Source organism: Neopsephotus bourkii, unplaced genomic scaffold, assembly GCF_033783945.1.
Source record: "Neopsephotus bourkii isolate Nb327-2 ecotype Australia unplaced genomic scaffold, CSIRO-AGI_Nbou_v1 NB_940, whole genome shotgun sequence".
NCBI lineage: Eukaryota > Metazoa > Chordata > Aves > Psittaciformes > Psittacidae > Neopsephotus > Neopsephotus bourkii.
Window position 1 is genome coordinate 734,464 of NW_026901434.1, and position 11,471 is coordinate 745,934.

General features: G+C 41.8%; 1 protein-coding gene across 3 annotated transcripts in view; it reads right to left on the minus strand.

Annotated features, from left to right (window-relative positions):
- The window catches only part of GSG1L (GSG1 like), a 56,412-nt gene extending 55,384 nt beyond the window's left edge, over positions 1–1,028 (minus strand). The window contains exon 1 of one of the 3 annotated variants that reach the window (XM_061358235.1): positions 47–1,016. In XM_061358235.1, coding sequence (XP_061214219.1) covers positions 47–347 — 301 coding nt within the window. In that variant the 5' untranslated portion in view covers positions 348–1,016. Of the gene's footprint in view, positions 1–46 lie in introns of all 3 variants that reach the window. The other 2 variants (XM_061358236.1, XM_061358238.1) reach the window with 2 other exon arrangements.
- Between the last annotated feature and the right edge of the window lie 10,443 nt (positions 1,029–11,471).

Genomic DNA, 11,471 nt, shown 5'->3' on the forward strand with positions numbered 1-11,471 from the left:
CAAACACAAAGCAACACAAGCTGGAAGGAAGTTGTTTTATACTTACCAGCAGCATTGATATTTTCCTCACATGAGTACCAGATCCCAGTGTGGAAATACCTGAAAAGGAAGCGGTCATCTCCAGTCTCCCAGCTGTAATGAACCACATTCTGGTTTGTCTCATTTGCAGTCTCATTCCCACTGTAGTTGAGGCAGTTTGTCTTCTTCTCTTTCCCACAGCTCGGCTTGGGGACCCTCTGTGTGCCCTCACACCAGTGGGTCGTGATAAAAGCTGTTGTAGAGAAGAGGAGAGCCATCAGATTCAGACTCACTGCTAGCAGGGCTCTGCATCTTCGATTTGTCTTCATGGTAAATCCGCCCTCCCTCCCCCTCCTGCTGAGAGAAGAAGTCAAAGGGGCTTGTTTTATGTGGGGAGGGGAGGGGGGTCAAAGCTTCTCACGATTCAGAATCCAGTTGTCCAGGCATCAAAACTCTCAGCTTCTTCCAATCTGTTGTTGTAGCAATGAAAGAAACGCTGCAGCCAGACTCCCATTCTTCTCTTCACTTGAAATCCTGCCTTTGTACGTTAAAGGAGCAGCTGCAGGCGCGGGAGTGCGGCCGTCCTCTTGTAGTCGGTGTGCTTCAGCGGGCTGACAGGATCAGAGAGGGTCTGTCTCACAAAGAGCACCAAGAGCAAGTGAACATCTGCTCTGGTACCACACATGATCCCAAGGGGCTCCGCAGCTGTCTCCGCTGGGAGACACCTGCAGGCTGCGGGACGCGCTGTCCTCTGCTCTTGTAGGATGAAGCAAGAGCAACTCGGCGGGAGGCAGGCGTCAGGGCCAGCTGCTGACTGCTACCACCCTCCTCCGCGGACCTCAGGGGCCACTGCAGCGCGCTGGCGGCTCAGTTAGGCTGGGGGGAGGCGTCACATCTTAGTCCCAAAATGAATCCTTATCTGGAGCTGTGAAACACATTCTCTCAATGCCGGAGAGTAGAGATTTGTCCGGGAGGAGGAAGGATGGAGTGGTAGCTTAGCGTTTCTGCTCTGAGCTAAGGAGTAGTAAAGAGGGGTTTGATTCTTCTATCAAAATACCTGTGTAAATCTCTATCTTCAGGGGCTTACTCTGGCAGTCAGCAAAGCCCCAGAGGAATTTAGATTTGAAAGTGTATAATGAGTAAAACCCACGTCATTCAAAATACTAACTGGAGCCCCTTTCTCAGGCTTTCGTTTCCAGACACAGTGCTCAGAGATGTTTTGTTTGAAGTGGGTCTGTAGGACATTTTGTACATCCTGGCTAGAGAACTAATTTGAGCAAACCCTGGCCTTCACTTGCAGATGGCAATGCTGCAAGAGTAGGGAACACTGCATAATATCCCGTTTCCAGAGAAGTGTACTGCCCTGTCTAGTTGGTTGGCTGTCTCATAATGCTTATAACCCCTTTCCATATTGCCTAGAGCTATCTGGTAAATATTGAGTGCTGTAAGGAGACCGTGGCACCTGATGTAGGTTGTAGTAAAATCTCTAAGACCTTGTATCCAGCACTGAGGTTGGCCACGTCCATCACACAGCATTTCTGTGTCCGTAGTAGATGAGTGCAATTTTCTGTGGTGAAGAAGCTGCACATACCTCCTGAGCTTTGGACTGATATTTCCTTGCAGCCTTGTTTGGACTCTCTGCAAGGGCCATGGGGATGCTTGTGGCCTCTCAGAGTGGGTTTCCAATAAGCCCTGGAAATAACCATGCAGCTACACAGGCTCATACTAATAGATGGGCCAATGTTCTCGTCTCACACCCTCTATTCTGTTAAGTCAGCACATTAACTCAATATGGAAAGCTCATCCTATGCCTTACTGCCTGCAGACAGGAAATGTGGTGGTATGGTAGTTTCTCCAGCTCCATGAAGAAAGCCGGGAAGCACCATGTGAAGTTTATCCTTAGCAAGCCACCACACAAGACTTCAGGGACCATCATGTCCCCCTTACAGGTACCCATAGGGCTCTGTATTATGCCTCTTGCTCGTGCCTGCCCTGAATGTCTGGTCCCAACTCTTTATGAGATTTTTCATTCTTTATGCAGAGTCACTTGGCTTTAGCCATTTTGTGTTATAACTAAACTAGAAGGTTACTAGAAAATTCTGCTCTGGGAGAACAACTGTGATGGCAACTTTGCAAGGTTAGTGAAATAGCTTTGAACTACAGATACTTCCCTTCCTAAGTGCCCTTCATTTTGGCCACTTCTGCCTGTATTCATGATTGCTACATCTCCTCAGAGCCAGATTTTTCCAGTGGGCAAGGCTAGCAGAGTGCCTCTGTGCAGTCTTCCTTCTCCTGCTGGAATTGCACCACACCTTTCCCTGTTACAGTCCTTTCCGCATTACATCTTGCAGCAAAATAATCAGCATTATTTGCTTGGTTTTAATTACATGTAAGAAATACAGATGATAGCCATTTAGAGGACCACAGGATTATTAGTTCAATTATTTTTATGTTTCAGGGCATTCCACTTACTTAGTAATGCATTTGTATGTTCCTGTGTTTCTCAGGCTTAGAGGAATAAACAATATGTGCTTAGAGGAATAAACAATGCACTTTAAACTTTGTCAGAATGCATTCACAAGAAAGCTAGTGCTCTTCCTCAGGATTATGTTTCAAGAGGCTGTAATATCTGACTCATCACAGGTCTCTAAAGGTCTTTACTGACGAATCTCTACTGCTCTGTGGCTTGTGTTTTCTGGTACCAGCATCAATGTCTGCACCCTGTTTCTCCCTGTGCCTATGTCTCTGAGTAGTGGGCATTCAAGAGTTTGGTTATCTGTGATTATTTTGTCCCAAATACTTTTTGGATTTTGTTTTTACTCCTAATCCTAACAAATATTGCTATTTCTGTTCCCCCTTACCTTCTTTACTCTTAGTTGTTTGGTTTTTTTTTGAGCTGAAAGGGTTGTTGAGAAAGAGATGGTGGCAGTGTGTATTAAAAAAAAAAAAGGCAGCAAAATAAAGCACAAATTTGGTTTCTTTAGTGATAAAGAGCTTTTAGAAATGTAAGCATTTAAAAATATTCAGCACAAAGTAAAGTATGTTCAAAGTCAGGGAATTTTTTAACATTGTTTTCTTTTTTCTAACAAGTATTTCTTTTTCTAATTATTAGACTCCTCTGTTTGTATATGTTGGGATTACTTGAAAAGAAGGAAACTAGTCTGTGCTATACTCATGCTGTAATGCTCCAATGATTTATCTTTATATAATCTCTGTTTATCAGATTTGTTGTGTATAAAAATGGAAAGATCATACATATGTTGCAGAAGGAAGTTCAGATGCCTGGATTAAGTTGTATTTATGCGGTATTATCTTTACTAGTAAAGCAGAAGGGTTTGATTGCTATGGAGGAATAGGTTTCATAATGTGGCTACAAGAACCTTTAAAATCCTTTTTGCAGCAATAGCTTTTCACTGATTCTATGAGATAAACTACCTTCATGAGTTATAGCTAAACCTCTTTTCCTTCACTATTTCTTATAGGATCAGAGTAAATTGTTATTACTCAGTATTTACTTGAGTACAAAAAGAATTTGACGCAGAAGGTTTAAAATAATGATAGCATTTGCAAAGAAACATTTTCAATCAGGCTGTGTTTTTCACTAGTGGGAAACAGAAACAACATTCACTAAAATGAGGGGAAGCCCTACTTTTAGGTCCTCTAGTGATGATGAGGTCATGGTGAGCTTAGCCTGGTTGTTTATCTGATACCAGCAGGGTCAACTGCATGGGATTGTATGCTGGTTTTAAATCAACATTTAAAAACCCCTATAGCTTTTCTTTAAACTCTTATTTCTTACAGGTCTGTCCTCCTGGGCTTTCTTATGTCTTTGCATTGTCTTTTTCAGCTGACCACTGGACTGTCCAGCTTCTGCCACTTGGGTTGGACCTCTCCTGGTAGCTCACCTTTGCTTTTCCTCAGCACTACAAAGCCACAGAATCCACTTGTTCAATCAATTAGTCTTGTGAATGGTTCAGAATCTCCTTTTCTAGTCAGAATTTTCCTTCTTTGACATAGAGATCTGCATAGCTCACCTTTTTCTTGTGTCAAATAACAACTTCTTGGTATGCCCCAATATATTACCCCATCCTCATTCTGTCCAGCAAAATGGCAATTTTTTCATTATGTCAGTCACATAGTGGGTTTGACTTCTATATTTGGAGAATAGGGTTAGGATGGAAATGCTCTATATACTTTTCTCAGATCATTACCACATATATTAGTCACCTACAATTAGAGAAGCATTATTGTACAGCAGAGCTTTAATGGCAGCTTCTGAGCCTTTCAGTATTTGTAGACTCCTTGGCTTGGCAAAATAGTAGCCCCAGAGCAAAGGTAGCCACAAGAAACAGCAATGTTGGGAAATGTCAAAGGGCCTGTTACACAAACATGCTCTTTTATAACCCAGGCATCTGATTTCCATATTCACATATAGTTCTATATTGCCATATCCCACTGTGCTGTTGGATGTGCCTAATCTGCTAACTACAGATGAATTTATCTCATTTCCATTTTTTGACACATTGCTAGGGTTACACTGACGCTAGTTGATCACTGACAGTTGATCAAAATCTTTTGAAATCTTACATATCTCGGAAACACTGCATTCTAGCCCTTGTGGCAAAGCAACCAAATTTGAGACAGGTTTCATGAAAATTGGACTTCTTCCTCAAAATAGACCCAGAGACCTAAAATACTATTTTGACTTCTGTCAGGTATCACCTTGCTCTCCCCCTCTTTTTTCTTTTTTTATTATTTTTTTTTTATTAAGATATTTTTCCTTTCTATTAGCAATATATTTTAGGGGCAGAAGCTAGAATGTTTAAAATACTGCAGTTTTCAGTTTCTGCCTGGCAAAGGAGGAAACTGTGTACATTTGGTGTCTTTTATGTGAAGAATAATGTTGTATACTTATATATCCATGCATTTTATTGTCATAATTAGAATTCATCCATATGCTGAGCCATTGTAAGTAGTAGAATATGATTTGGCAATGAGATTTTAGTGTAGAAAGGGGTGGCCAGTCAGATCTACTTGAGCAAGTTCTGTACCCTGGGTTTTACATTTCTGTATGCTCTCTGCACAAACTGTACCCTGTACAAAATGCATTTGGAAAATAGACTACCAGAGCAGAGCAGGAGAGGCTGCTTATGTACAGGGATGGCTTTTTCATGGGGCTGGTATGACTGGCAGAGACTGAGCATACATTCTGTCACTGAAGACATATTCCAATGCATCAAGAGTCCCTAGGCTGTGCTCATGATTTCAAGTAGTCTTGCTGACTCAGAGACAAATGGAAACAAGGTACTGATCCTGAAGGTGAGTGCAATGTTTGGCAACTACAGGAAGGCAGGATAGTCAGGTTGGCTCTAGAAGCTGAACCTTACAAAGTACTGCGCAAAATACATGCAAATTTTTACATTCAGCAAGGAGATTTTTTAACTTTTGGTACCAAATCACACTTCGAGCAGAATTCCTTTGCCCTGGGAAGATGGTAGAAGACAAAGCAACAAAAGTAAAAATCAAGAGATCAATAGTAAAAGCAAAATGGAGAGGAAAATATATCTCTTCATGGCACAGCTAGGTAATTGCATAACCATTCCAAGTAGAAGAGAAAAGGTCAACAGGCAGATGACAGACTGGTGCACAGAAAGCTTGTGCCTAGTAGGGGACAATATTTCACAGAGCATTGGCAGAAAAATGAATGATTATGCAGAAGTGGCAAAGAAAATGCCAAACTCTATGGGCAATACAAGAAGCTGAGAATGCCTGAATAAGACTATTCTATAATAACACACAGTGTCATGGTGAGAGACATCCTCCAAACTTCAGGACATTTGAGGTAGCACCAAACTCAGCAGAGCGATAGGAGCAATGTCAAAATTAACAATGAAGTTGTACCAGATGGCAGAAAAGGAATTCAAGGCCAGGACTTGGCAAAAAGAAGGAAAATGTTAGCCATGAGCCTGTCTGGATAACAGCAGGAGAGATGAGATATATGAGCAACCTGGAGGACAAGCAGGACGCTGCTTAACAGAATGAAAGCACAGCAGTGAAGGGATAGGGATTATACAGTGGGAGGTTGGTTTGAAGACCACAATATGTTAAGAAATATAGAGCTGCAGCTGATTTGTATCAAAGACCACTTTCACAGGACTATGTGAACTGCCTGGTCTCAGCAGGGATGCCAAAATAAAAGAGCAATTGTTTAAAGGAAAAAATGCAATAAATCTGGGAACTTAAATGGGAATGAAGTTGCAAGAGGGAAAAAGTTCAGCAGTAGCATAAGGACTGCCTGCTCAGCTCAGGAGCCTGGGGTTGTATTTCCAGGCTCAGAGCTGATCATGAATATTTACTCTTTCCAACCCATTCCTTGACTGACTTTTGGATGGGGAAAAGTCCTTTTTATTCTCAGTTTCTTACAAGGTCTCAGGTAGGGAGCACTTCACCTCTCCACTTGGCCTCTAAAGTTGTGGGCATCTTTGAAGAGATCCCCCTTTTCTCTGCCATGTGCTCTACTGGTAGTCAGTCTCCAAATCATTCAGGTTTCATAGAATTCTGTTATTCTGCATATATGGGTAAAACCCCCATAACAAAATGGACTGCATAATTTGATGTAGATATAGAGCACTCAGTTAAAATAATTTTGCCAAACATGAACTATAGAATATTTGGGGTTGGGTGTGCTGTCTGGAGTTCTTTCGATCCACCACCTCACTCCAAGCTAACTTCAAACCTAGATCATAACTACTGGGGACCTTTGACAGGTTCAGTATTATGCCCTGTATAATGCAAGAGTGCTTCTGTCCAGATTTGAGGAGACATGTTTTTCTCCCTAAGGACAGCCAAGAGGGTGAGCAGATTGCTGAGAGAGGTTGTGCAGTTTCTGGTTTTGGAGATTTCCAAACCCAGACTGGATAAAGCCCTGAGCAGCCTGATCTGACCCTGCTTTGAGCAGGAGGTTGGACTAGAGAACTCCTGAGATCTCTTCCAGCCTGGATTATCCTAGGATCCTATGAGGACCTATGAACCAACAGCTAGTATTCAAATCTCCCACCCACATGCAGGAACTCCAGGCTTAATTTTGGAGTAATTTATCCATTTTGGTCCTAATGTACAAACATTTCAAGCACATCCACTTGTGAAATGCAATCCTATGCTTTCAGACATAAAGATTCAGCATTGGAACCTTCAGAAACTCCTTCGCAGTAAGCAGAGTTGTTACAAATTCAGTTTGGTTTTCTGCCATTGCTCGAACTTTGTTGAGAGCTCCTTTGATACTTGATCATGTGGCCCTGAAGACTCCCTGGCAAGTGTCCCGTTTCTAGGATCTATTATTATTTTAGATGCTCGTAGGAAGTTGTATCCCAAAATCTTTTTGCCCTGATTTACTGTGCATTTACATTTAATCAGATAGATAGAAATTGTGATTCCCTCTTTTTTTTTTTTTTCTCATTTGGCTATGACTTCAGGGTTTTGAAGGATGCCTTATTGCTCACACTATTATCCCTCACCTTGCTGTTTCACCATGCCAACACTTCTCTGCTCTTTCTAAAGTCTTTTTTTGACAGGTGAAATGTATTTACTTTAATCCTCTGCTGTGTCTTTAAATAGGCCTCATGCTCTTGATTCAAATGTCTGATAAAAAATACAGGATAATGTAAAAATAAAAAAAGATAATCAAATATTGTTATGGTCCCAAGGGACAATGAAGACAAAGGTCCTTCAGCTTGCTTGTAGTTGCCTGGTTGGTAAACCCCCCGGGGTCAGTGGCTGGAGGGCCTGTGCCCAAGACCAGCTCTGATACGGTACACCCATGTCACCCATGGTCAGACCGCTGTGGGAGAGGATAGTGGAAATTCTTACCAGGACCCGCCCTCTGTTGGGAGCTGACTTCGAGCTCTGGCACTCACTGCCAGAGCCATACTCTAGCTTGGTTGTTTTTACAGCTCTGCTGTAGCCCTGGCCACGTTTGATGCTCCAGTCCTGACTCACCAGCCTCATTACTGCAAGGTTGTTCAGCAATTGGTCCCAACACCAGTCACTGGGGGAGCTGCTCCAATGCTGGGTGATAGCAACCCTTCCCCACCTTGCTGCCCGCAGCCACACCTTGCAGTGCCGCTGCTCTCCTCTTGGGTCCGTAGTGAGGAATGACAGACTCTGGGGTAGCACAGGAGACTTTCGTGTAGGCAAAGTAAGTCGCTAACATCAGGGAAGTCCAGACTGGCAGTTTCCTCATTCTTCTATTCCGATGCTGAAGATCTGTAAAGAAAGTGCAAGCTCCTGTCAAACCTCTCTCTGCAGCTGAAGGGGTGAACAGGATGCCTTTGGGGTAGGCTCGCTGTCTGCTGGCCTGCACTGTGAGAGCATGTCCTCAGCTGTTAATGAAGGTCTGAGTTTGATCCTGAGTGAACCACGGACATTAAACTCCCCAGAAGGAGCCATTGCTGTAGTAATAGCTAAATTATAGCCCTTACACTGAATGAAACTAAACTAGGGCTCTGTGAGCAGTATTTATGTGGGCAATTTCACTTAACCTTGCCATCTTTTAATTCCTTTTACACCTCAATTTAGTAATTTTTGATTTTTTTTATAGTTCTTCTTATTGAGAAGAACACAAGAGACCTGAACTGAGTAATTTCTATTTCTGCAACTTTGTACGTCAGTAATAACAGAATCATCTGCACATAAACTCTTTAAACAATAAATACCTTTATCTGCAGTGATTTAGATGTTTAATACATTCGTAGCAGTTTGTTTTCAGGACACAGTACTGCCTTCACAAGAAACTGAATCGATTTGTAGTCAAAGTAGTTATTTAGCTTACTTTTTGATTTTGTAAGGAAAAAAGACAACTTTTAAAGAGACAAAACATACTGCAATAATGCAGAAAACACTTTAAATGGTAATTTATCCAGTTAAAGATCTCAGTTTTAATTGGACTGTATATTAATATCAGTCTGTAAAAATTACAAACTTTAATGTACTTCTAAAAAATATACTTCACAGGAAGAATTAGGCTCTATTCCAGCCATTTAGTGTCATGGAACAGATAATTGAATTCCTTGCTTTTTTATTAAGCCAGTAGTATCACATAACTCTTTTTAAATGTTCATGTAATCAACAGTCTTTATGCTGGTCTGCATTTAATAGACTGAATCATTTTTTTCTTTGCAAACCAGTCTTATCAGCTTTTCTTCTGTTCTTACAAAGTCTTCAGGAATAAGTTGTTTTTTTCAGAGTCACATCTGACGGGTTACATGCAGCACAGAAATAAAACTCACTAGAAAGGTGATGCAGGTTTGTGCTTTATTTTCATGCAACATTTTTTGAGGAAAGTAACCAAGTAGTGCATTTTCAAAAGAAATATAGCCACTCACGACCACATCAAGAGAAAGAAACGGAGCAAAGTTCATCAGCACACCTTGCTCTTCCCTGCTTTTTCTTCTTTGGTCCTTTTTTGACATGTCGTATCATGGTTGTAGGAGCACAATCAGTTATCAAAGAAAGACAGCTGTTGCCATGATTGCTAAGGCATGGTTAACTCTTGGAATGCACAGAAATGAACTAAAAAGAGTGGCTGAGAGCAGCTGCTTATGCCAATGCTACCGTGCTACTATGTACACAGATAGCAAAGGAATTGCTCTTGTTGTATACCATGATTTTCAGGCCTAACAAAATGCAGTACGTACTTCAAAGTGAGGTGGTTTCCAGGGACTTTCAATCAGCATCCAAAATTTAGCTCCAAGTCTCCACAGACATAAACTGGAATATCCTGATGCAAATTGAATATGATCTTGCTATGACAGCAGCAGCACTTAATTCCATTTCATCTCCCTATTTTAAGAATTTTTTTCAGGTATTTCTTTTGTTTAACGTTGTCTGTGCGGTTTTGTACAACTGTTTAACTGCTTTATTGGCAATAAGGAAGGGCATAAAATCTGTTGTTGCAAGTGAGAAACAAACATATGCCGTATACTTAGTATGCAGCTGGAAAATATGCAGTAGAACAATTCTTAAAAGCCCTTCATATTCAAGGGCCTTTTCTTTCCCTGCTTTACTCTGTATCCCTAAACAATTGGTACTGCCATGATGAAACTATGTCAGGGAGAAGAGATTGGAGGAACTACTAAGGCTTTTCAGACCTATAGCCATGGAATGGAGAAGTAACAGGACATTTTCCTGTATGGGACACCCCTGTGGGCACACTAGAAAGCAAGACACTGAACTCATCCAAATCAATAGGGAATAAAATAAGCATAAATGCAAGACACAGGGGCTCTCTAAACCAGCTTTACTACCAAGGCTTCTGTAATGAGGAGCTATGCCTTGAAAATTCAAGCACTGGGCAAAGCTAAGGGGATGTTTAACCAAGAGCCCACAGCCCTGCAAGGGAGCGCTCTTCTGTGCTGACTGTCCTTAGCAAAACTGGTCCTCACTAGTGCCTGCTGCCAGAATCAGTCAGCCACTGGTTGCCTCCTGCTGCCACCCCAGCTCAGTTCAGGGAGGGCACAAGACCTGCTGGATCCCTCAAGACTTGTATCAGCCCGTGTACATGCCCTCCTCCTCTCTATTCCCAGATCTCCTTGTCAGGGCCCACCATCATATAGGTATTCCTAGTTAGCTGTCAACCTAAAACCAACCCCAAATCTTCAATGCTCAAATTTTCACAGATTTTCTCACCCTGTAATTTGCCTCATATTGAGCAGTACCAATCTTACTGTTTAACACGTGAGAACTATATCCTAATACTGTCCAGGCAGATGTTAGTGGGACAGGAATAAAACAAACCACTGGGCTACAATACCGAAGTGTGATGCTAGCCAGGAACCAGGGCGTGGACTGCCTACAGAGAAGAGAGGTATGAGCCACCCTGAGTCACTTCTAACTCTTTCACGGTGTTTTGTTGCCACCTGATGGCTTGATGGAAGATTGCAAGAATGAACCAGATTGGCATATTGTGAGGAAGGTCTTGCATTTCATCAGATTCGTTGTTAGCTTTAAAAAAACCATTTCAACCTTTTCAGCTCAAAGTCTTTTCATGCCCTCCTAACACAAGTCTTCACTTCACAGGTAATAAGTTATTTTTCTTCAAAGTGACAGCCATAATTGCAATATACGCAACAAAAATATTTTATTCTTATTTAAAAGGAATTTGTTTTTTAAAGGAACAATTTTGTCCCTTAAAAGGACAAGATATCTGGAAGATAATGATGTCATCAGGCCTGTAATTGTCACTAATATGGTAATGCTGTGATGCTTGATCCATACATGTGGCGCTCAGTGCCTCCCGGTGCAGAGGCATCCGTTGCCCGTATGAATTCATGGTTTTGACACCCTGACTAGGTGATCTTGCACCTACATAATATTAGCAGTGCTTCTGGTCTTGCAAAGCTCTGCTCCCCAAAATGGTTTTCAAAGATCCTTCCACCCATCTTTGAAGTCTGGTTATT